The sequence below is a fragment of the Protomyctophum parallelum genome (genome assembly GCF_964188405.1).
Source record: "Protomyctophum parallelum genome assembly, chromosome: 22".
Lineage (NCBI taxonomy): Eukaryota > Metazoa > Chordata > Actinopteri > Myctophiformes > Myctophidae > Protomyctophum > Protomyctophum parallelum.
The window spans coordinates 27,254,287-27,281,125 of NC_139714.1; the positions used below are offsets into that span (position 1 = coordinate 27,254,287).

At 44.4% G+C, this 26,839-nt stretch overlaps 1 protein-coding gene across 1 annotated transcript; it reads right to left on the reverse strand.

Annotated features, from left to right (window-relative positions):
- Positions 1-21,535: 21,535 nt before the first annotated feature.
- On the reverse strand, positions 21,536-22,455 carry adm2a (adrenomedullin 2a; the record flags this gene model as incomplete). Its single annotated transcript, XM_083794612.1, has 2 exons — positions 21,536-22,307; positions 22,343-22,455. The coding sequence occupies 2 exons, from the start codon at positions 22,453-22,455 to the stop codon at positions 21,536-21,538; spliced, it is 885 nt and encodes a 294-aa protein (XP_083650738.1).
- Between the last annotated feature and the right edge of the window lie 4,384 nt (positions 22,456-26,839).

The following is a 26,839-nucleotide window of genomic DNA, read 5'->3' on the forward strand; positions in this document are numbered from 1 at the left end:
AGATCATTATGTCATGGAGTGTGATAAAGACCCCTTCACCAAGTGAGGAGAGAGATGTGGGTCAGACTGAGGCCTGAGGACAGCTACATCTGTCACTAAACTAAACCACACCTACTGTATATGTGTGTAAATATGGATGTGTTGTGTATCTATCTACACACTGTAGGGCAGGGATGGGCAACTTTGACGATGGCAATATATTTCCACTAGGGATGCACCGAAATTGAAATTCTTGGCCGAAACCGAATACCGAATATAGGAAACAGTTGGCCGAAAACCGAATACCGAATATCCGAATATGATTAATATTATACATCTTTTTTCCTACCATTGCTGTCATGGCCGTACCTTAAAGCTACCTGATTTATTTAAAATAAATGATTATGGCAAAACTTAACTTAAATAATAATCACTATTATGGGTCCATAAAACATTTATTCAGCCCTTTTGAATGCATTAATTGCATACACTATTCGGTGATATATTTTCTGCCTATTCGGGCCGAAACCGAACATTTTCTGCGGCTGAATATTCGGGGCATCACTAGTTAAAATAGTATGTTTATACAGAGTAAGTACAGAATAAATAATCTCTCAATCACCGGAGACTGTGACACAGTCCTGTATCTGAAAGGTCAGAAATGCAGTCCTTGCAACCACAATGTTTCCAGCCAGACAGGTCTAGTCCAGAATGCCACTTAAGCACTATAAATACTTTGTTGTACAACAAATAGCAAAGATTGTTGACCTACAAGCTTGTAGATGTTTGGAAAATTTGAAAGATTTAGAAAGCTTTTGCCTATAATGCCATGTTGAAAGTGGTTATCACTTAACATACCTACACCCGCACAGTATCATTGGTATGAAGTGTAACTGAATATCGCTGTTTTAGTATCCTCACTTAACCCATTAACCTGAGTTTGATTCTACAAATGTTATATTATGGTTATGGCAAAACTTAACTTAAATAATAATCACTTATGGATCCATAAAACATTTATTCAGCTCTTTGAATGCATTAATTGCATACACTATTCGGTGATATATTTTCTGCCTATTTGGGCCGAAACCGAATAGGCCGAAAATGCATATTTAGCCATTTTCTGCCGAATATTTTCTGCGGCCGAATATTCGGTGCATCACTAATTTCCACACATTCTCTCCAGAGGGCCACATTTCATAGTACTGTCGTATAGCAAAAATGCACACACACACACACACACACACACACACACACACACACACACACACACACACACACACACACACACACACACACACTGTGCATAAGTGAAGGGCTAGTTTCCATCAGCAGCGGGGGGGGGGGGGGGGGGGGGGGGGGGGGGGGGCGTGCACACATAGACATCAAAGGGGGCTTCAGCCTCTGCCCCTTTTACCCGTCTGTAAAACAACTGCCCTCTCCAGACCACGAATGAATGCAGCGTTTACTACATGGTGAAAGAAATGCACATGCCCTCCTCACCTCTCCTCTTCTTTCCATGCCATGCTGGAAGGAAGGCAGCATTCAGGAGAATGGCTTTTTGTGTTGAACTAATGTTGTTTATAAATCCATGACATTACACACCTGCATCTCCACTAGCTAAAGAGTGCTGGCCTGGGTTGCGGCCAGTCCAAAAGTGCCCTCTTACAGGATTTCAGCCCCTGCCTCTAGACTCTAACACTCTCTGCACGTCCCTGGTGGGGCAAATAAAGCATATAAATCAAATAAATCAAATAAAACTAGCAGACAGAAATCCGAGCATCCAGTTGCAGATATAGGCCTATATATGAATACAGTGTTAACATGACATTAACATTTTTTTGGTTCTCAATGAAGGCATTTCGTAACGTTGCATTTGAATTTTTGACATGACAACAATAGTTATACCTGCAGAAACGATGGTTTCTGTACTCGTCCTATAATATAACTAAATGCACTAGTGTCGAGATGCGCCTTGCACACAGGTAGGCCGGGGACTGACCATGAAGTCCGAAATACCATTTGTCCGACCTCCCATTTGTCCGACCCGGAGGCCATGTATGGCCTATACTTGTGCCTGCTATTATCCTTTAGACCCGTTATCGTCTCCACCAGGCCGAAGGCATGGGGAGAGAGTATGTTTAGTTGTCTCCACCAGGCCGAAGGCATGGGGAGAGAGTATGTTTAGTTGTCTCCACCAGGCCGAAGGCATGGGGAGAGAGTATGTTTAGTTGTCTCCACCAGGCCGAAGGCATGGGGAGAGAGTATGTTTAGTTGTCTCCACCAGGCCGAAGGCATGGGGAGAGAGTATGTTTAGTTGTCTCCACCAGGCCGAAGGCATGGGGAGAGAGTATGTTTAGTTGTCTCCACCAGGCCGAAGGCATGGGGAGAGAGTATGTTTAGTTGTCTCCACCAGGCCGAAGGCATGGGGAGAGAGTATGTTTAGTTGTCTCCACCAGGCCGAAGGCATGGGGAGAGAGTATGTTTAGTTGTCTCCACCAGGCCGAAGGCATGGGGAGGCATACTATGATCCGACGGAGCATTGATCCGACGGAGCAATAGTCCGAGGTGCGCTGGGGGTCGCGAGAGGGTTGGGGTTAGGTTTAGGTGTCTGCCCCGGGGGAGGTTAGGGTTAGGGTGAGGGTTTGAGGTAGGTTGTCGATCGGACCAATGCTCTGTCGGATTAGGGGAGAGAGTATGTTTAGTTGTCTCCACCAGGCCGAAGGCATGGGGAGAGATTATGTTTAGTTGTCTCCAACAGGCCGAAGGCATGGGGAGAGATTATGTTTAGTTGTCTCCACCAGGCCGAAGGCATGGGGAGAGAGTATGTTTAGTTGTCTCCACCAGGCCGAAGACATGGGGAGAGAGTATATGTTTAGTTGTCTCCACCAGGCCGAAGGCATGGGGAGAGAGTATGGCTAACATTGGCTTTACATTACTCATGTATTATGCCAGCGGGCATCAATCCCTACTATATGTTTAATGAGAGCAAACAGAGCTAACGTTAGTTTGAATATTCATTAAAGCAACAAGGCTCTGGAACAACAGGTTTCACCGGCCTTAATTTGAGCTTCTACATGATGAGACAGTCACCCGTGGGCCCAGTCCCAATGTTTGTAAACAAATAATTGGTCTATATAGCTTCGCGACGCTTTAGTTTGTACCCTTAGTTTGTTTTATTACAAAATATATATTAAACCGCTTCAGCCCAATAAAAACAGGACTATACAAACAAACAACACATGTCTATGTCTAAAGGAGACTGCAACAGGTTAGAAGCCAAGGGTTGGCCAAACAAACCTTTTAATGTACGGCCTTTAAACATTTTAACCTTTTTATTTTATTTTATTTTATCATCATATTTAACCAAGCTATAATACATTGTGTGTTTGTTATATTTATTACAGCACCTGGGCTGCGCGTCGCTGCACTGAGAGAATCAGGAGTTGGTTTGGCGGAGCGGCGCCATCTACTGGCGAACATGGAGAAGCTCATCTGGTGCTGGTAGGAAATCAGACATCAGTAAAAATATCAATACTGCAGCCTAAAATAAATAAAAATCACACCCGTGTGAAGTGAGGGGCGCTAATATAATAAAAGTCTAACTCATGTTGATTAGGTGATGTAAAACAAACGGTGTCAAAACAAACATTACATTCTCTTTATTGTTAAATGGCATTTAATGTTTGTGCTAGGGACATTAAATAAAATAAAATGTTCCCTTCATTGTCAATGGCATTTTTAAAACAAACATTGAACTAAAAACAAACATTAAACCTGTCTATAGGAGGGGCTATATAAAAATATAATTTAAAAAATGTAGGCCTATACAGCGGTCCAGAGGAAACTGTCCTATCATGTACATAAAGACTGACCAATGACTGAGCCACTGCCCGACCAAAGGTCTGTCACCTTGCCTAACCTTGGTTACATAAACAAAGACAGCTCTGGTGTGTGTGTGTGTGTGTGTGTGTGTGTGTGTGTGTGTGTGTGTGTGTGTGTGTGTGTGTGTGTGTGTGCGTGCGTGCGTGCGTGTGTGTGTGTGTGTGTGTGTGTGTGTGTGTGTGTGTGTGTGTGTGCGTGTACTTGTCAAATGATCCATTTCCATTGTGTTGCTAAAAACATCCAGGTCAAGCAAAATGATAAGGCTGGCGATTACCTCAACTCAACTGTGTGTGTGTGTGTGTGTGGCTCCAATCCTCCTCAATGTTTTTCCACTCAGTCTAGAAGAGGGGGGGGGGGGGGGGGGGGGAGTCAGGGGAAAAGTGATGCAATTGGCATGAGAAAACATACGTTTACATATAGCAATAGTAAGGGCATTTTATCAGGTATATGAATATGACCAAACTAAATCGTTACCAAGAAATGTCTTCACCAATGTGTTTCATGTGTCTAATAACATGTAGCCTACTAAAAGATTGAAATTCAACTCCTGTGGGAAATTTGAGTTATTAGCATAATATGTGACCATACCATTAACATCCTATAGGCCTATAAGCCTAAGGCAAAACGTCCAAATTCCCAATTCTTTAAGTAACATGTGACATATGAAACTAGGGGGTATGTAGAACATTTCATTGTATTTCACAGTATGTAGAATGGGTACATTTCATTGTATTGCACAGTATATAGAATGGGTACATTTCATTGTATTTCACAGTATGTAGAATGGGTACATTTCATTATATTTCACAGTATGTAGAATGGGTACATTTAATTATATTTCACAGTATGTAGAATGGGTACATTTCATTATATTTCACAGTATGTAGAATGGGTACATTTCATTATATTTCACAGTATGTAGAATGGGTACATTTCATTATATTTCACAGTATATAGAATGGGTACATTTAATTATATTTCACAGTATGCAGAATGGGTACATTTAATTATATTTCTATACTGTAGGCTATGTAGAATGGGTACATTTCATTATATTTCACAGTATGTAGAATGGGTACATTTCATTATATTTCACAGTATGTAGAATGGGTACATTTCATTATATTTCACAGTATGTAGAATGGGTACATTTCATTATATTTCACAGTATGTAGAATGGGTACATTTCATTATATTTCACAGTATGTAGAATGGGTACATTTAATTATATTTCACAGTATGTAGAATGGGTACATTTCATTATATTTCACAGTATATAGAATGGGTAAATTTAATTATATTTCACAGTATGCAGAATGGGTACATTTAATTATATTTCTATACTGTAGGCTATGTAGAATGGGTACATTTCATTATATTTCACAGTATATAGAATGGGTACATTTCATATTATTTCACAGTATGTAGAATGGGTACATTTCATTGTATTGCACAGTATGTAGAATGGGTACATTTCATTATATTTCACAGTATGTAGAATGGGTACATTTCATTATTTCACAGTATGTAGAATGGGTACATTTCATATTTCACAATAATGTAGAATGGGTACATTTCAAACGAAAGCATGAGTCGATACAAAAACTGCTATACTTTGAGGACTAAAAACCACATTTCGGTGGCATAGGAGCGAAATTAATTGAATCCCCTGTTTGAGCCGAATCTGGGTTGCACATGGTTTGTTGTACAACCAACTCTGACTGAAATCTAACAGATTGAAACGATCAAATGTGCTTTGCTAAAAGAATGAATGCTGAGGAAATGCCAGCGGTGATTTGAAGTGGTGAAGTCAGTTCACATTATAGTTTATGTACAGTTGGTTTGGACTGTGAACTTACAAACCTGGCTGTTTATTGCATATATATTGTTTTAGTGCCGCCATGTAAAACCTGTTAATGCTGTTAAATTAGGTCTGTGACCTACTGTATATTGTATATAAATTAGGACTGTGGCCTACTGTATATTGTATATAAATTATGACTGTGATCTACTGTATATTGGCTTGCATGGCAAAAAACAACGATCACTCCAACATTGATGGACTGTTAAAGTTCTATTAAAATCCAACCACAGAACTCAGTAGTCACTAGTCTATAGGCCTATATAGTCTAGGTCTAGGGCTCTAGGCCATGGTTTTCAAAGTGGGTGAGCCTCAGAATACTGTGATAATATTATAATAAAAACTTTTTATATTTTTTATATTTTATGCTCACGCTCAACGTTGTGAGCTTGTAGATCAGCTATTTTTGGTCTAACTGTCAACTGTCCATATGTTTTTGATTGATTGATTGAAGTATTTATTAGCAGTTTGTAGAATTACAGTACATTTCAAGCACAACTCAATACATAAACTGTTAACTGTGAGTGGACGACACCATAAAGCATTACACTTGTTTACAAGAGGGTCCACCTTGTTCAATTCATCAAAACATTTAGAGACGTACAAATATAGCCTACACTCCTAGCAGGCCCTCAACTATACACACTCGACTAGAAATTGGCAGATGGGGCGGAGTTAGAGGAAAATCCACCAGTCGCCAACAATCTGAATTTGCACATTCTCATAATGATGTCAATGATCAACTTTGTGAGATAAACTATCCTGTGAGAAAGAAAACAAGTTCACATTTTGTCCAGAAGGTGGCAACAGATGACAGGCCATGGGCTCGCTCAAATGGTTTCATTGCGAACGCAGTGAGCCACTTACTATGAGACCCTGCTGCTCATGTCTGTCTGTGTGTCTGTGCTGCTCATGTCTGTCTGTGTGTCTGTGTGTGTGTCTGTCTGTCCCGCTGTGACACCACCCGCCCGCCACCAGAGGGCGCAGCTGTAGCACACACACACACACACACACACACACACACACACACACACACACACACACACACACACACACACACACACACACACACACACACACACACACACACACACACACACACACACACACACACACAGGGCGCAGCTGTAGCACACACACACACACACACACACACACACACACACACACACACACACACACACACACACACACAACCACACACACACGAGCTGCGTTCGCTTCCCGCGTTTGCGCGTCTTACTTGTGGGTAATCTTCCAGGGAGCATGAACAGAATGTGACCAGCGATTCATTCACTGTTTTATTTTGAAACATTTTGAGATATATTTGTAGAGGAATTGGAAATTGGTGGAAGTTGAGGAAAGTGTCACTGAAATCAGTATTGAAGGACTCTTGAAGGTCCACAGATGCATGCATTGTGAGCTTGTAGATCCACAGCTTTCAAATAATTGTAGTGGAGTAAAAGTGCCAACATTTGCCTCCGAAATGTATGGAGTAAAAATAGGTCTAATGAAAGGAAATATAGCCTACTATAAATTGGAAAGCACTTCAAAATTGTACTTCAGGCCTACAGCAGTGTTGATTTCGTCGACTAAAACGAAGACGAAAAATGTTCGCAGAGTACCTTTTTTCACAAAAGGAAAACTAAGCTATGATGACTAAAACTAAGACTAAATATATTAACAATTTCGTCAACAAATAAAAACTATAGACTACAATTTTAGGAAGGCACTATAGTGGACAAGAGATCCAGTTATAAGTCATTTTACATGCCGTCGTAATGACTGATTTTACACATGCTGAAAATAGCCGATCTTGTGAGTTTGTAGATCGGCTATTTTCAGAATTTTCAGAACGGCATCAAGGCCCGCCAAAACACATTTTAGTCGACTAAATCAACTACTATAGATTTAGTCAACTAAAATCTTATGATATTTAGTCGACTAAAACTAGACTAACACCAAAACATTCCAGGCGACTAAAATGTGACTAAAACTAATGGAAAACTATTCAAGAGACTACGACTAAAACTAAAATAAAAATGTACCTACAGTACTTGAGTAAATGTACTTATAGTTTCCACCACTGGAACTGAATGACCAATCATCATAGAGCTAATTCATAATGTCCAGTTGTCCAAATATATTACTATTAAGTCTATTATTATATAAATATATACTTTTTTGAGCTTTGGTTTGTGTGTATGCAGTGTATGAGGTAGCCTGGAAACTCTTCAGGAAAATAAATAAATAAATACCTATAGGACATTGGTCTGGCACTCTCCGCTCACCCCAGAGTTGCGGGTGACCAATCTTTGTCCACTATTCAAAGTGAGCCTTTTATTTATTTTTTCTCTTTTTCTTTCTTTTTGCTGTCACGGTATCTGTTCGTAAGTCGTAACCACGGCTTGGAAATAAACTTATGTCTGTCCTGCTAGACTACATGAGGCTCCAGAACCTCATGCACCATCGCTCTTACACCATTGGGCGGCGCTAGAGATGTCTTGGAGACATCATTGAGTTGTGAAGTCACCAACATTTTAATTTATATAAAGAGGGAAATTAAGTTACATAATATCAGTCTTAATTTCAGATAAAAATACAGGGTACAAATAATATTACAGTACTATAAAATGAAATGGCATATAAAACCTGTGGTTTTCAACCTTTTTCATATCAAGCTCCATTTATTTATTCTCCATCTGAGCCACGGACCACCATTTGATGACATTTGGCCTCTCAGACCCATTTGAGTCACGGACCACCATTTGATGACATTTAGCCTCTCAGACCCATCTGAGCCACGGAACACCATTTGATGACATTTAGCCTCTCAGACCCATCTGAGCCACGGACCACCATTTGATGACATTTAGCCTCTCAGACCCATCTGAGCCACGGACCACCATTTGATGACATTTAGCCTCTCGGACCCATCTGAGCCACGGACCACCATTTGATGACATTTAGCCTCTCAGACCCATCTGAGCCACGGACTTGAAGTTTCCCACCCCAGTCCTATACGTCATTCGTACATGCATACATACAGAAATACATGTTTTGTTATTGTATTTCTTTTTTAAGATTGTGTCAAAGCTATTTTATTATTTTCAAACACACACATATCTCTCTGTCTACTCTACCGTGTGTTGGCTAATTTTAGCAGATCTAATCGTATTACGTCCACAGGTCACGTTGCATTGATGTAATCAAGCTTTTGGCCACCAGCTTTCTGTACCAATTTATTCTACAAACATTTGGTGAGCAATTCCATTATGTTTGTCCTCGGCTTTGGGGTCACAACCTCAGGGTCCCTTTTCCCCCTCACCCTATGGGCTCCACCCCTTACCCCTTATCCCTAAACTTATTTGCATTTTTTACTATTTAAATCCATTTTGGGCGTGTGTCATAGCGTGCCAGTGGCGAGTGGCGTGCTACGAGCTTGTAGGTGTGCTATTTTTGAAAAGTCGTGAAAATGTGGCGCAAATCTTTGAATATATATTTTCAGAGCGAACATTTTTAACTAAAATATTAGCTTCTGGGGGGTCCCTGGAACTACATAATTATGTTGAGATGGGGGTCTGTGGCCCAATAGAGATAATTCTGGGGGTCCTTGACATGAAAAAGGTTGAGCACCACTGACATAGAAACATGGGTTTTTCAGATTTTTTTTAGGATTTAGAAGCCTTTTATTTAATCGACCTCAGTCCAAAATGGGTTAAAACATTTTTAAAATAGTTCAACTAGCCAATGTACATCGACACGTTGTTAGCTTGTAGATCGGCTATTTGTACTATTTTAAAATGTTTTAAAATAGTTAAAAATGGCAATTAAGTTTAGGGATAAGGGGTAAGGGCTCCTGTCTTTGGCTTTAAAGAAGAAATATCTTTTTGGTGTGTCACCCAGTTCCTCTGAGGCAGCATTTAGATAATCCAGGGTTGTACTTTTTTCTGTCATTTCCAACAACGAGGGAAAAGTTTGCTCAGTCAGAGAGTGTGTGTGCTGAGAGTCAGCACTGTGTGTGTGTGTGTGTGTGTGTGTGTGTGCTCTCAGTCAGAGAGTGTGTGTGAGAGTCAGCACGTACAAACAGTATGTGTGTGTGTGCGCGTGCTCTCAGTCAGAGAGTGTGTGTGAGAGTCAGCACGTACAAACAGTATGTGCACAGCACATGAAAGTGAAAGGACTGTGTGTGTGTGTGTGTGTGTGTGTGTGTGTGTGTTCTACCTGAGGTATGTATTGACATTATTAGGGATGTGGATGAAACATCACTCATGCAAGTCATCTGCAGGAAACAGCTGACTGACCCAATACCTCTCCAAGTAGGCATTAAAACAGGCTGTCCATGGAGACCCAATACCTCTCCAAGTAGGCATTAAAACAGGCTGCCCATGGACTGACCCAATACCTCTCCAAGTAGGCCTTAAAACAGGCTGCCCATGGACTGACCCAATACCTCTCCAAGTAGGCCTTAAAACAGGCTGCCCATGGACTGACCCAATACCTTTCCAAGGAGGCATTAAAACAGGCTGCCTATGGACTGACCCAATACCTCTCCAAGTAGGCATTAAAACAGGCTGCCCATGGACTGACCCAATACCTCTCCAAGGAGGCATTAAAACAGGCTGCCCATGGACTGACCCAATAACTTTCCAAGGAGGCATTAAAACAGGCTGCCCATGGACTGACCCAATATCTCTCCAAGGAGGCATTAAAACAGGCTGCCCATGGACTGACCCAATACCTCTCCAAGGAGGCATTAAAACAGGCTGCCCATGGACTGACCCAATACCTCTCCAAGGAGGCCTTAAAACAGGCTGCCCATGGAGACCCAATACCTCTCCAAGTAGGCATTAAAACAGGCTGCCCATGGACTGACCCAATACCTCTCCAAGGAGGCCTTAAAACAGGCTGCCCATGGAGCGACAGTTGATGAGGATATAGTCACCTACAGTCAAAGCCAGATTACAGGTCCTTCCAACCAGACTCAATCTCTCTCTGTGGTACCCTAACACGTTTCCTCCTCATTGTCTGCACCATCACCACACTCCACTTACAGAAACACTCACATATTCTGAATGTATATATGGGAATGTACATTGCTAGGCACGACAGAATTGTTGACCTATTAGCTAAGGACATATGTTCATATGTTTCATCATCTGCCAAAATGTATAAGCACTCACATGTTTCAACTGCCATGTTCATGCACAATAATTGAAATGATGCCTTCTCAGATGTCACAGCTAATACACCATGCAGATATTGTTGTTGTTGATGAGGACAGTAGAGAAGTGGCATGTACATTTGACCACAGTCTGGAAGAGGCATTCCTTACCAAGGTGCTTAAGTACCAGCGTCTTTAGGATGCTATACAGCTTGGCTACAGATGTAAACTACTTGTGTTCATATTTGGAAGCCTCTGTAATGTGTCCATAAATCAGTCGTGAGGGGCCTGCAGATTGCAGGCATGCCCAAGCCGAGAGCTATAAGGCATCGGCAAAATTCTGTTAAGTGTGTGTGTGTGTGTGTGTGTGTGTGTGTGTGTGTGTGTGTGTGTGTATGTGTGTGTGTATGTTTCAGTTTAAATTAACTCCTCCTCTCCTCACTTTTACATACTTTACATAAATGTCTAAAATGAATGACACTGTCGTGGAATGTAAATGTTATCACTGCGTGTGTGTGTGTGTGTGTGTGTGTGTGTGTGTGTGTGTGTGTGTGTGTGTGTGTGGAGGAGGGGGGCCATTGTGTGTGTGTGTGTGTGTGTGTGTGTGTGTGTGTGTGTGTGTGTGTGTGTGTGTGTGTGTGTGTGTGTGTGTGTGTGTGTGTGTGTGTGTGTGTGTGTGTGTGTGTGTGTGTGTGTGTGTGTGTGTGGAGGAGGGGGGCCATTGTAGACAGAATCCTCGACAACAGGTGCCTGAGGTCAGTGAGGTCAGTGAGAAAACACATTTCGGCCGCGTGTATTCGCCATATATAGAGCAGGCACACTGCATGACCATATAGGTGAGAGTAGGAACGAAGATTGCTTGGTACAGAGAGAGAGAGAGAGAGCTTTGCCTTCTGGCTCAGCTCTCTTTTGTCACAACAGTGCGGTATCTCTAAGTGAGTCTGTCTAATATAATGCGTTACACAACTTTATTGCACACACGCATGGATGCCTTTATCTCCCCTCGGCCTCTCCTCTCATCTCCACTGTTATGCTGAAGGTAACCCTCTTATAACCGCTCCTATCCAGCAGAATAACAAACGCTCCAACTGCTTATCACGAGGTTGTTTATTTCCCCAAGTCAACGTGAAAAACTGCAACACAAAACATAACAATATCCTTATAAACACAAACAATTAAACGATCGACAGAATTACAACACTGTTTACAAACAAAGAAAACAACAACATGTAACATTAACATACCGTGTGCGCCTTCTGCAGATTATTTTAGGAGAGCTACTTTATCTTCTCTTATATTCTTTATTTAAGGACACTCTTTTTAGAGAGCTCCTTGCACCACTGAAACTCAGCTTGTTCTGCCTGAGCCAGCTCACACAGGTGCAATCAATGCTGCCTCACTCTAATCACAGGGCTCTGCTCCTGCATGCCCTTCTAGGTCATAATGAACAGCAATAAAGGACCATGCAGGCACCACACACAGCATACAAATACAATATGTACCCAAATAAACATACATATAATGTTCACATATTATACATTTTCAGAAAGGTGAGCAATAAAATAGAATATTACAAAATAAAATACCCATTGCTGGGACAGCTACACCTCTCATCTCCACTGTTATGCTGAAGGTAACCCTCTCATCTCCACTGTTATGCTGAAGGTAACCCTCTCATCTCCACTGTTATCCTGAAGGTAACCCTCTCATCTCCACTGTTATCCTGAAGGTAACCCTCTCATCTCCACTGTTATCCTGAAGGTAACCCTCTCATCTCCACTGTTATCCTGAAGGTAACCCTCTCATCTCCACTGTTATCCTGAAGGTAACCCTCTCATCTCCACTGTTATCCTGAAGGTAACCCTCTCATCTCCACTGTTATGCTGAAGGTAACCCTCTCATCTCCACTGTTATGCTGAAGGTAACCCTCTCATCTCCACTGTTATCCTGAAGGTAACCCTCTCATCTCCACTGTTATCCTGAAGGTAACCCTCTCATCTCCACTGTTATCCTGAAGGTAACCCTCTCATCTCCACTGTTATCCTGAAGGTAACCCTCTCATCTCCACTGTTATCCTGAAGGTAACCCTCTCATCTCCACTGTTATCCTGAAGGTAACCCTCTCATCTCCACTGTTATGCTGAAGGTAACCCTCTCATCTCCACTGTTATGCTGAAGGTAACCCTCTCATCTCCACTGTTATCCTGAAGGTAACCCTCTCATCTCCACTGTTATCCTGAAGGTAACCCTCTCATCTCCACTGTTATGCTGAAGGTAACCCTCTCATCTCCACTGTTATCCTGAAGGTAACCCTCTCATCTCCACTGTTATCCTGAAGGTAACCCTCTCATCTCCACTGTTATCCTGAAGGTAACCCTCTCATCTCCACTGTTATCCTGAAGGTAACCCCAGAATGCTCATCTTAGAACACGCTCGCCCTCATTTCTTTATTGTACATCTATCTCCCTGCTCTTAATGGTTTAGTGAATAGTGATGGTTGTATAATTGTGCCGAGCATGGGAAGAAAAATGTAGCAGAGAGCCGAACGCCAAGATAAAATGTTATATGCAGCGTTCAGGTATTCCAATACTGTAAATAAACTCAAGGTTTGACCAAACATTGCCGTCGCGTCTCAGATGTCACAGAGTCGACACACAGAACAGTGACGGAGGTATAATGTAAGCTGTAACTCAACAAACAAATATTTGTATTTTTCTGGTCCACTGAGGAAAGGCTCAATCAATGTTCAATATGATGACACACACGATGCTTATATAAACCGTGAACATGGACTCATTGTTGATGACATGTCTTAATGACTGTTGGAACGCCCTACCAACAGTCATTAAGACATGTGAATCCCTTGACTCCTTCAAAACCGCTCTCAAAGGGCACCTACGGATGGCTGCAATTCGAAACTGGCCTCTGTAAAATCTGAATCCCCCCCCACCCCCCCACCCCATTTTCCCTCACTGTATATTGTATCTTTTCCCTTTTTTGCTTCCCATTATGATGAATTACTGTTCTGTTCTTTAGCTACATAGAAATGTCTATTTGTATGACTCTAAATGTTTGTATGTCTTTAAATGTTTTGATGAATTGAACAATGTGGACCCTGTTGTAAACAAGTGTAATGCTTAATTGGGTCGTCCACTCACAGTTGACAGTCTTTGTATTGAGTTTGTGCTTAAAATGTACTGTAAATTCTACAAACTGTTAATAAATATTTCAATCAATCAATCAATGTCAGAAGTTGGTTTTTCATTTATTGTCGCCATCCAATGTTGATTTCGTCTAAAACTAGACTAAAATGTTCGTTGACTACCTTTTTTCACTGACAAAAACCACATAAAAACTAAATAAAAACTATAAGCCATGGTGACTAAAACAATGACTAAATATACTGTCGATTTTGTCAACAAAAACTAGACTCAAATGTTAGGAAGGGACTAGTGGACAAGTCATTTTACACTTGGTTGCATGCTGAGAATAGCAGCGCGACGTGTTGTGTGAGCTTGTAGATCGGCTATTTTCAGCAAGTGTAAAATCAGCCATTACGACGTACGGCATCAAGGCCCGCCAAAATACATTTTATAGACATTTGTAGAATCACTTGTAAATGTACAGTCTTAGTGACTTCCCACCACTGAGAAATTAATTAGTATGTGTGTCTGGAAAATATCTAAATTTTTCCATGTCCCCCTCCCTCCCCCCTCCTCCTCCTCCCCCCCACTAACGGGCTGACTGTACCGTTTAAGCACCGACCTATATCCCTGTCTGTCAATCATTAACTCGCCCCGGTCATACGATACGACCCTCTCTCTCTCTCCTCAAACCTCTGGTAAACGCACACACGCATGCACGCACACACACACATGCACACATGCACACACGCACGCACACACACACACACACACACACACACACACACACACACACACACACACACACACACACACACACACACACACACACACACACACACACACACACACACACACACACACACATATATTGTGCATTACATTCACCCATTCACACACCTTTACATAGATTGTGCATTACATTCACCCATTCACACACATTCATACACCTTTACATAGATTGTGCATTACATTCACCCATTCACACACATTCATACACCTTTACATAGATTGTGCATTACATTCACCCATTCACACACCGATGGTGGAGGAAACCATGCAACGCACCAACCTGCACATCAGGAGCAATTAGGGGTTCAGAGTCTTGCTCAAGGACACTTCGACACTAACTCTGGGGGAGCCCACAGGGATCGAACTACCACTTTCTTCCTTGTGTGTCATAATGGTTGACTGTGACGCGTCAGTGTGTCATAATGTCATTCTCCTCTCTCTGCCCTAGCCTTAATTCCTTCCTGTGTTTCTGTTCCTGTCATTCCAGGACATGTAATGATTGACTCGGCCGTTTGAAGACGGTACGGGTCAGTGCAGCCCACGGTCAAGGATATATAAGGCCCATTCTACGAATGTCTTCTAAATCCTAATATCAGTTTTATGGAAAAAACCTTATTATTAATACCTTTTATTGAAAGGATAAACCCCCTGAGATGCATCTTCTCATTTTAAATATCTTATCTTATATCTCCTCCAGTCCTCAAATATCTTATGTTTCTATATCAGTGGGTTCTCAAACCTTTTCATGTCAAGGACCCCCAGAAACTGCATGTAATTGGCCGCTGACACCCATCTAAAAGTATGTTGTTCCAGAGTGAAAGAGTGAAGGACATTTACAAACCATAACGTTCAACTACAGTCAGGATTTATTATACAACAACAACAACAAAGTAAAGTTTCTGAGGAGCATTGAAAAAAAAAAACAACAAAACATAAATATTCTTTGGTGACATAATATAAGTCAGATACCATAACACACATTTATAGATATAACTTAAATACATTTACTTCCTTAAATAGGTCGACTGAAACAAAGATATTCACAAAGTGGACATTAGACTATATTCACAAATCATCCTGAGCCCCCAAGGAGGAGCAAAGGCAACACATCTTCATACAATCATTCGTTCACTTCAGGGGATCTTATGAAGTTAAAGTGTTAAAGTTAAAGGACCACTTCACCACTTTTCAACCTAACTTCACACTAATAATCATGATAAAATGGCACTCAGTCTGTGTCTCATAGGAGGGCTGTGGGCAGTTTAGAAACCGTCCTCCAGTGACATCATCATTAGGCAGATTTCTTTCCATTTTCGCATTGCAACTTTTCAGGACTAGAAAGCCTGCTGTTTCTATTAGCTTGTATTCCCCATCGATGATGTCACTGGAGGACGGTTTCTGTACTGCCAACAGCCCTCCTATGAGACACAGGGAGTAGAAAAACATTGCGCCATTTTTTTCATGATTATTAGTGAGGACCTATTATATGAAGATAGGTTGAAAAGTGGTGAAGTGGTCCTTTGCGACTTCAGGGGATCTTATGAAGTTAAAGTGCTTTCCTGCAAATCCAAAAAGAAAAGAAAGTTTCAGACTCTACAAAATGTAAAGTCAGTGTCGAGGACAGGACTTCACACACCGTGTTGAACACCTTCCTGGTCCCCGTTTCCAATAAGGGCCTTTCTTTGGCTCCGCCCCCTCTCCCATTGTTTATATTGTGTTTTAGTTTCCAAGATGGCCGCAGCACCAGTAGGGGGTGGAGCGGAGGTCAGAAACCTGACTTGTGTCTGAACAAAGCTTTGATGTATGTGTTCTGACCCCCCCCCCCCCCTCCTTCCCCCCATCAAACAAAATGTTTGGTCAAACCATATGGGCTTCCATTTTAAATGCATTGGAGAGGCCATTAAACGCAGACACAAGACAAGTGTCTTGAATGTGTGAATGCAGTAAGGGCATAGGGTCGACCCCACCCGCTCACCTCCGCCCCACCCCCTCCTGGTGCTGCGGCCATCTTGGAAACTAAAACACAATATAAACAGTGGGAGAGGGGGTGGGGCCGAGAAAGGCCCTTATTGGCCAGTAAAGTAAAGACAGTATTACAGTGCGTTTTAACAGGCGAGCGACACTTGAATTTCATTGGCTATCGCCCAATCGCCTAGGACGATGTCACCCCAAAAGATGAATTATTTTCATCATTTCGGGGCGACGTTCCTCCGCCCACTTTTCAACCATCGCCCACTCGCCTGCTATCGCCGCCGATCGCCGGTAGTCGCCAGGAGGGTCCCATCGACAAATAAATAATGCACTTCCGGAACATTCGTCTGGCTGTCGCCCGCTGTTAAAATGCACTGTTACATGTGTTTGTAAAGTAAAGTAAAGTAAAAAATAAATAAAAGTATTCCATGTGTTTTTTTGAGAAGGACTGTAACATGTTTCCTCTTGATAAATACTGGGAGATATTTTATAGTAGTGGTCAGAACTTAAAAGGCACATTTTACTCAAACAACTCTCGGAGAAAACAGCCCTCCAATGACATCACAAAGACACACCCCTTAAAGGAGAAAACAGCCCTCCAATGACATCACAAAGACACACCCCTTAACAGAGATAATATGAGCAACATGAATTAAAAGAGAGAGAGAGATTCAACACAAAATATGTTTCCTGATTAAGCTGTGCATGGCAAGTAAAACATACATTACACGTAGACACACACACTATAATACACATTCTGTGGTGTGTGTGCGCGTGAGTGCCTGACTTGTGCATGGCAAGTCAAACATGTACACACACACACATACACACACCATACACATTCTGTGGCGTGCGTGGCGTGCGTGTGTACGTGCGTGTGCGCGTGCGGTTGGACCGTGGTAGTGGTACATTTTTAGAGTTTTAATCGTCCGTCACAAGACTGCATGGTGATTATATCTTGTTACTCCAGCCTGGGAGAGAAAGGCCTGGCTGAGGTTCAGAAAGCCTTTGAACAGATTAGAATCCATCACGGATTAAAGTTCTCAGTCGCCACGAACGGTTTCAGTCATTTTGGATTCCATATAAGTCATCAATGTCTTCTATGGAAGTGTCACCTACACCAAAAATAGGCTCCATCTACAAGCTTAGATGGAATCTATCTACAAGCCTATAGCTATAAAAAGCTTACAACATGGCGCGACGTGTTGTAAACTTGTAGATAGAGCCTATTTTTGGTTATTAGTTAGTTATTAGTTAAAGGCAGGAATAGTAATCCCACTTTTGATAAAGAATATTGAGGCACAAGAAGAAAGCACATTATGGTTGTTATGGCGCGTCGATCACGCTACGCTGTCATGTAAATCTGTCAAGTATTCTCAGGTATTTTTTTGGTGAATTTAAACCACTGCTCTTTGAGCAATTATACCATACTTGGATGTCTGTAAAAAATATATATATTTGCAAAACAAAAGGAGAAACAAAACTTGTGATTGTGGAAAACAAGCCTAAATTAATGTGACCTTAAGAGGGAGTGCCACAATCTTTGTATTTTTCCAGTTTTTCATGTGTCTATGAGGTGACAGTACTTCATTAGACACCCTGGAGTCGTTGTTATGTGCAATGGTGTATTAACTTTGTATTTAGGGTTTTTTCCTGGAGGCTGAACCCTTGACAGTCAAACGGGCCAATGAAATAAACAGTAATATAGTGACATCACACTATCAGCCCCTCCCCTAACCCCTCCCCCTTTATCATACAACTACAGCTGTGGGTGTGGCTTCAGTTCAGGTGCCCACTATAGGCAAACCAGGCATACTTAATGAACTGGTGGGGCATGTCCACATAAAACATGATTTTAACAAATACTGCCTCCTTATATAACAATAAGACCTGATGATCATGTTTTAGGGTGAGAAAGAAAATCACGGCACTCCATCTTTAAATGTGACTTCATTTCAAGTTGCCCTACGGGGTAAGGCCTCGGTTTTAGAGTGCTTGTTTGTCATTATTGTTCTGTGAGTCTTCCGCCCACCATCTCAGAGAGGTTGGACAGAAATAGGCGAGCCAGCCTCGGGGCGGCCTGTCTTATTTGTGTTGGCGTTCTTTTAGCATTTGGCTGACCGGTCTCTAAAAGCTGGAACCCTCTTTCCTCTGGACGTTCTCTGGTCACTCTCATTATAAAAGCCACCATGTAAGAGTAGAGGTTTTTCTCCATGGTCTCGGGACTCGTTTAAATTTGTGTAACACGCTACACTGTCGTATACAAGCTGTTGTTATGTTCCTGGAGGAATGTCCGAGACAGCCGCACGGTAACATTCTCACAGTTATCATTTTACCGTGCGGTTGCTGTTCTGTTTGGCTGCAGTGTTCATGTATTTTTGTGTACTTTTTGAGTGGTGCTCTTTACGGAGCTATGTGTTTGGCTGGCTGGGTGGGTATGAGCATGAAAACAGCATGGTTGTTTTTCACCACCTGTGCGCAACCTAACACACACAAACACGTATTAACTGTATATATGATGATTTTGGGTGTGCCAGTACAGTACAGTGACAGTACAGTAGAGGGACCCCCACACGGTAACTCTCATTTCTCTACCGTTTCGGACGTGGGGCGGGCTCACCGGAACCGGGCCCCCGCACGGAGTTGCACCACTCACTTCACACGGGTGTGATTTTTTTATACTTTTCAAATGTCTAATTAGGCCCCCCCCCCCCCCCCCCCCCAAAAGAAAAGTTATGCAACACGATGCTCGAAATTCGACGTGACACGTGAGTCTTTGTTTGGCTTAGTCACCCCACAGAGAGGCAAGTGCATATCATTATTAGAGGATTATTGGGTTTGCCAACTTATGTCTGGGTAAAGCGAGGATATGATGGCCTTTTTGTGTGTTTTTATAAATCCCAGTGAGTGGATGTTGTGCCCTGGAGCCTAGCAGACGTTGCACAGACATTTGCAAAGTTCCGGATTAACCCATTTTGGGCGGGAACCTCTGGGTGTCTTAAGCATTGTGTTGTACTTTAGCTATTGAAAAATAGCAGATCTACAAGCTCATAGTGCTGCGAGCTTGCTATTTTTGAAATATCGTGAATATGTGGCGCAAATCTTTGAAAATATATTCTTTCAGAGCGAACGTTTTTAACTCAAATCTTTGCTTCATGGGGGGGGGGGGGGTGGGGGAGGGGGTCCCTGGAACAACATATTTTCAGATGGGGGTCGGCGGCCAATTACATCTTGGGGGTCCTTGACATGAAAATGTTTGAGAACGACATGAGGGTTTTTCAGAAAACTGTCAGGATTTAGAAGTCATTCATAGAATCCTTCCCAGGTCAAAATGGATTAAAATGTCTCCCGTTGATGATATGATCAATACGAAAACAGGGTTAGACGACTGAAATGACGTTAGCATGGTGCTAATGGTTAGCATGGTGCTTTTAAATGACGTTAGCGAGCGTGGTGCTTTCAAGCAATCTGTGTTCCAATCTGCATACCGCATCCTGTCAGCTTTTAATCTGAGTGTCTTTGTCTCAAGACTAACTATTAGCTCTGGATCAGGTGATGTCTGCAATAGGCTTTAGGTCTCCAAACGCCTGTGTGTGTGTGTGTGTGTGTGTGTGTGTGTGTGTGTGTGTGTGTGTGTGTGTGTGTGTGTGTGCGTGCATGCGCGCGTGCATGCATGTGTGCGTGGTGCGTGCGTGCGCATGCAAGCAAGCACAGGTATGCGTTGTGTACATGTGTGTGTGTACATTATGCACACACACACACACACACAGGACATTGTGTTTTGTGGGTGAAAGTGACCGTGGGCTTAACGCCCCCCCCCCCCCCACCCCCCCACAGCGCTACAACATGAATGCTGAAGTGATTAGGATCAGGTTCATTAAATTGCCATCAAGCTAAAAGTCGTGCCTCACAGCAGCGACAGCGAGAACTTAAGGAATCACGTGAAGGAGCTCATACTGTTTCCTGGCTCGGACTCCCTCCGGCCACAACATGAAGCTCAACAGTGTCACAGTTTATATACGGCCAGCCGCGTTGGAGCTGCTGCCCTGATCCAGCATCCGTTCCGTGGTTTTGCTGATGCCGCCGGTCGGTGTTGGGGCCGACCTCGGCTTCAGATCCTCCCGCAGCTCCTTTCCCAGAGTTCCGATTGGCTCGGAGACAGACAGAGTTCTGATTGGCTCGGAGACAGACAGAGTTCTGATTGGCTTGGGAGACATGCAGACAAGACAAGACAGCCGGTGCTCTAAAAGTCCAGTCCAGTCCAGAACAGTCCAGTCACACTGTTAACAGGACTGAGATTTTGAACTGGAGTCTGCAGTGGTTCTGGTTCTTGGAGGGAGAAAAAGGAAAAGAGTTTGACGAGACCCGAAAGTCTCTTTGGAGATGTTGCGTTCTCCAGGCGAACAAGAGGAAATTAATGAACTTATTGTGGTGTGTGTTTTTCAGGTTTGGGGAGTCTTGGGGGGGGGGGGGGGGGGGGGGGTTGGGAGGGGCTTTCAGAAGAGTGTCTGAGTCCGAATCCTTTTTTATAACTTCCTCACGAACAGCAAAGAGAGGCACAGCAGGTCATCCAAGAAGAATATAAATATAAATATTTCAACAAACATAATGGAATAAGATCAGACACTTATAAGGCAGCCACACTCAGTAATACATTAAAATACATAAATATAGGCAGAGCTGAATACGCTTTGGGGGGGGGGGGGGGGTTTCCGATGATGAGGGAGCCAATCGGAGCGGCTCAACCGTAGCTATGGGGGCTCCGGGGGTTGATGGGGGAGTGGTCTTCTCGCCCGCTCTGGCCAATCAGCTGGTAGAGCCTGTGGCTGAGGTTCTGCACCTGACAGGTGCCCAGGACGCACCCCACCCTCATCAGCTGGGGGGGGTGGTGGTGGTGGTGGAACCCCCCGCCCGCGCCCCGCGACCCCCCCGCGCCCCGCGGCGGGACGTGGCGGCGAATTCTCCGTGGCCTCCGAAGGGGGGCGGCGCCATTGGCTGGCCGCGCCCACGCCAGGCTAGGAGGGGAGGAGTCTGTAGGAGTCTTGTGTCCCGGGGAACCAGCCTTGTGTCCGAGGGAACCAGGCCTATTGGAGGAGTCTTTAGTAGTCTTGTGTCCGGGGGAACCAGCCTTGTGTCCGAGGGAACCAGCCTTGTGTCCGAGGGAACCAGCCTTGTGTCCGAGGGAACCAGCCTTGTGTCCGAGGGAACCAGCCTTGTGTCTGAGGGAACCAGTCTTGTGTCCGGGGGAACCAGCCTTGTGTCCGAGGGAACCAGCCTTGTGTCCGAGGGAACCAGCCTTGTGTCCGAGGGAACCAGCCTTGTGTCCGGGGGAACCAGCTTTGTGTCCGGGGGAACCAGCCTTGTGTCCGGGGGAACCAGCCTTGTGTCCGGGGGAACCAGCCTTGTGTCCGAGGGAACCAGCCTTGTGTCCGGGGGAACCAGCCTTGTGTCCGAGGGAACCAGCCTTGTGTCCGAGGGAACCAGCCTTGTGTCCGGGGGAACCAGCCTTGTGTCTGAGGGAACCAGTCTTGTGTCCGGGGGAACCAGCCTTGTGTCCGGGGGAACCAGCCTTGTGTCCGGGGGAACCAGCCTTGTGTCCGGGGGAACCAGCCTTGTGTCCGGGGGAACCAGGAAGCGGCCTGTGAGTGCCGAGGAGGACATCAGGGGAGGAGGAGGCAGGGGGCGTCTTTGGAGCCAGAAGGGGGTCCCTGTGTCTGTGGTCTGGAGCCAGGAGGGGGTCCCTGTGGTCTGGAGCCAGGGGGTCCCTGTGTCTGTGGTCTGGAGCCAGGAGAGGGTCCCTGTGGTCTGGAGCCAGGGGGTCCCTGTGTCTGTGGTCTGGAGCCAGGGGGTCTCTGTGTCTGTGGTCTACAGCGAGGAGGGGGTCCCTGTGCCTCTGTCCGCTGCTCTTGTGGACCAGGACATCCCAGGACCTGATGATGAGAACATGGACAGAAGAGGTGCATCAAAGCCTTGTTCGTTCATTCATTCATTCATTCATTCATTCATTCATTTCATTCATGGTCATGCACCGGCGTAGGGTCCATTGGGCCATGCCCATGCGGGCCGTGGCCCAGTCAGTTTATAGCTGGCCCAGAGGGGGCGAAAAAAACAACAAATGTGGTCATCGATATTATTATATAAGACATGATATTAGGACATGTCCACGTGGACACTGCATGCGTTGCCCTCTTAATGTCTCTTCTGTGTTATCTATCTGTGTTATCTTCTATCTGTGTTAATGGACTTCCACATGTTCATAACAGCACCTATTATTACACCCCCGTCACCATCTTGTGTAACCCTGCTTGGGGAGGCCTCTCTCTAAACAGAGACTATAAGACCATGTCTTGTCCGGCGCTGTGACGTTTTCGGTGGAACAAGATGTTCAGCAAACACAGGCCAGGTGTGACTCTGAGAGCAGCGAGGCTGCCAGGCCATCTGTCGTGTTCTCTGTTTGTAAAACACACTGCCTCAACCTGAGGGCTCGCGTCTACAAAACACACTGCCTCAACCTGAGGGCTCTCGTCTACAAAACACACTGCCTCAACCTGAGGGCTCTCGTCTACAAAACACACTGCCTCAACCTGAGGGCTCTCGTCTACAAAACACACTGCCTCAACCTGAGGGCTCTCGTCTACAAAACACACTGCCTCAACCTGAGGGCTCTCGTCTACAAAACACACTGCCTCAACCTGAGGGCTCTCGTCTACAAAACACACTGCCTCAACCTGAGGGCTCTCGTCTACAAAACACACTGCCTCAACCTGAGGGCTCTCGTCTACAAAACACACTGCCTCAACCTGAGGGCTCTCGTCTCTAAAACACACTGCCTGCCCTCAACCTGAGGGCTCGTCTACAAAACACACTGCCTCAACCTGAGGGCTCGTCTCTAAGTCTCCAAGCTGTTCCTGGTGTGTGTTTGTACTAATAGGGATGTTATATAGTTCATCGATTAATCGATTGTTAATTCTTCAATGTTTGCGGTTCTATCATTGGGTGGTTTTCTGTGTGGGCCGGTTAAAAAAATGTCCCCCACCCCCACCTTGGTAGCCACAGAAACGTCTCGATGTGACAGACAAGACAGTGCACTTTACATTTAATTGTATATTCCTCGTACAAAGATGCCATTGCCTGGCCCTGTATGTCGAATAGTACAAATGGCAAATCTTGTAATGATGTTTAAATATACACGGCACGGCAGAAAGACGCTGTCAGCGGCTTCGGGTTCCGCTCGGGTTCCAGCTGCTCTCTCTCGGCGAGGCAGTAAACGATGGTTGGTGTAATTATACAACAAGACTGTTCCGTTTGTGAAACGCTGACTCGTGTTGCAGTCTTCACGGAGAGACTGCATGGAATGTGAGAAATCACAGGGTGTCTGTGGAGGGATTCGGGGGAGGGATGCTGCTTTGGGGAGCCAAACATATTCCCTATATTCCCTATACTTCCCTATACAGCGCTTTTTCATCCCACTTCACTTCAAGGTCAATTATTTATTCAGCATTTGAGCCACAGAACCACCATTTGATGACATTTAGCCTCTCAGACCCATTTGAGCCACGGAACCACCATTTGATGACATTTAGCCTTTCAGACCCATTTGAGCCACGGACCACCGTTTGATGACATTTAGCCTCTCAGACCCATTTGAGCCACGGAACCACCATTTGATGACATTTAGCCTCTATAGTTCGTTATAGATCTTTAAGTCTCACAGGGACATGCACACATAGACATCAACGGGGGCTTCAGCCCCTGCCCCTTTTACCCGTCTGTAAAACAACTGCCCTTTTACCCGTCTGTAAAACAACTGCCCTCTCCAGACCACGAATGCAGCATTTACTACATGGTGAAAGAAATGCAAATGCCCTCCTCTCCTTTCTATGACATGCCGGAAGGCAGCATTCAGGAGAATTGCGTTTTTTTCCCGAAGTCTCCTGAACTTGGAACACAGTATTTTGCGTTGAACAAATTTGTTTATAAATCCATCTCGTTACACACCGTACATCTCCACTAGCTAAAGAGTGCTGGGTTGTGCCCAGAAAATATCTGATCTACAAGCTCACAACGCGCCGCAGCGTGACGTGGTGTGAGCTTGTAGATCTGCTATTTTCGCTATTTTCCCTGCCCCTCTAACACTCTCTGCACGTCTCTGAACTCTCAACAGTTAAAGACCTATAAGGGTCCATTTGTTTTTCTGTCTATCTTACAAAGCCAGGTCTACAAGCTCATAGGAGCGCGCCACCGAGTGGCGCGCTACGAGCTTGTAGGTCTGCTATTTTTGAAAAATCGAAGAACAACTGACATAGAAACATAGCTTTTTCAGAAAACTGTCAGGATGTAGAAGACATTTTCAGAATCTGATCTCAGGTCTTAAATGTTTTCAGTGCTATGGGCAGAGGGAAGCTCTGTTAACACCCCGGGCGGCGTGAACGGAGTTCTCCGTCCTATCAAATAGTAACGCCCTGCATCGCTTGCAGGACGGAGATTAATAAAAGGATGGAGATTTATTGATATGAAAACCGATCGCATCGCTCCAGTCTGAGAGCGTCTGTTGGGCAACATTCAATGTCATTTCTGTGGTCATCGAAAATGACCCCTCCCCATTTTAGCCGATGAGACACGTGAATACGTGAAAAACGTGAATAACTCTTGATCTAAATTCATTCCGTCCAATTCTAAGCAAAGATTATGTGTTAGACGGCCCACCGCGGTCCCGTCGCTAGTCGCGTTAGAATTAATCATATACCTCCCGCCTCTGAGGTGTTTTGGCTACATTTAGCTACTTCGGCCATATCCGGGATAGAGGGCTGTTGCGTCGCTAAATGTGCTCCGCTGCTATAAATCGCTGGGCGCTCTGATTTGACGGATTAAATAACCGCTTGAATAAATAAGCGTTTGGTGTGTCAAATGTCTGCAGTTACGGGGCAGAGGGCAGCTCCGTATAATAGCCTTTCATTTCAAAACAATCGGCTTCAGTGTAATGTAATCTAGGGAGCCTAGGTGTTTTGTTATTTGAAATCCCCCGATTAAAAGAGAAAAAAAAGAAAGAACCGTTAACGCTCGGGGGCAGACTGTCTAACGAAGGCTTTACTAGTATACTATGTAAACACAAAGCACAATTTTACCACGTAGACACAAGGAATAAACAATGATAAAACTTTGTGTGAGCGAGGCTCAGGATTAGGACATCTCTGTCCGTGTGTATCCTTTGACTCCATGGCTGCGGCGTGGGAGCGTTTACATTCACATTCCAGGCTTTATATCTCTCTTTACCCACAGAGCGACGCACGGGAGCAAGAGGCTAGCCTCTGGCAAAGTGTTGCTCAATCAGACACAATGGCTGTCGGTGCATCGGTGGTGGGCACACACACACACACACACACACACACACACACACACACACACACACACACACACAGGCGCACGCACGCACGCGTTGGCCATTTGGACCTGTGGCTCGACCAGTGGAAAGCTTGCCTCTCTCTCTCTCTACGGTAGCTCAGTTGTTTAGTGTTTAGTGTGAACCTGTTGCCCCGAGCAGACTTTGTATCTCTGTCTGTGTTACGTCTACGGTTTCCTGGATGTACACACGGACGGACGGACGGACGGACGGACGGTTGCCGTCCTATCTCTGACATACATCAGATCAGTGTCCACTCTGACAGGGAGGGAGGTTGTCTGGAATGGTCAGAATACGTAACCTGGTGAATTAGTTACATATATATATATATATATATATATGCGGGGAAAAGGAGTCAAAGGACAAATAATAAGAAGGTCTCTTTAAAGTAGGTCAAAGGTTAAAGATTAAAGTAGGTCAAATCGTGTTTGTTTTTTATCAAGCGCTTGGCCTTTCAAGAGCAGTGGTTCCCAAAGTCTGGGGACCCCCCAGGGCTCCTTGAGGGAGTTCCAGGCGGTCCGGGGACCCCCCAGGGCTCCTTGAGAGAGTTCCAGGGGGTCCGGGGACCCCCCAGGGCTCCTTGAGAGAGTTCCAGTGGGTCTGGGGACCCCCGGGGGTCCTTGAGGGAGTTCCAGGGGGTCCCCA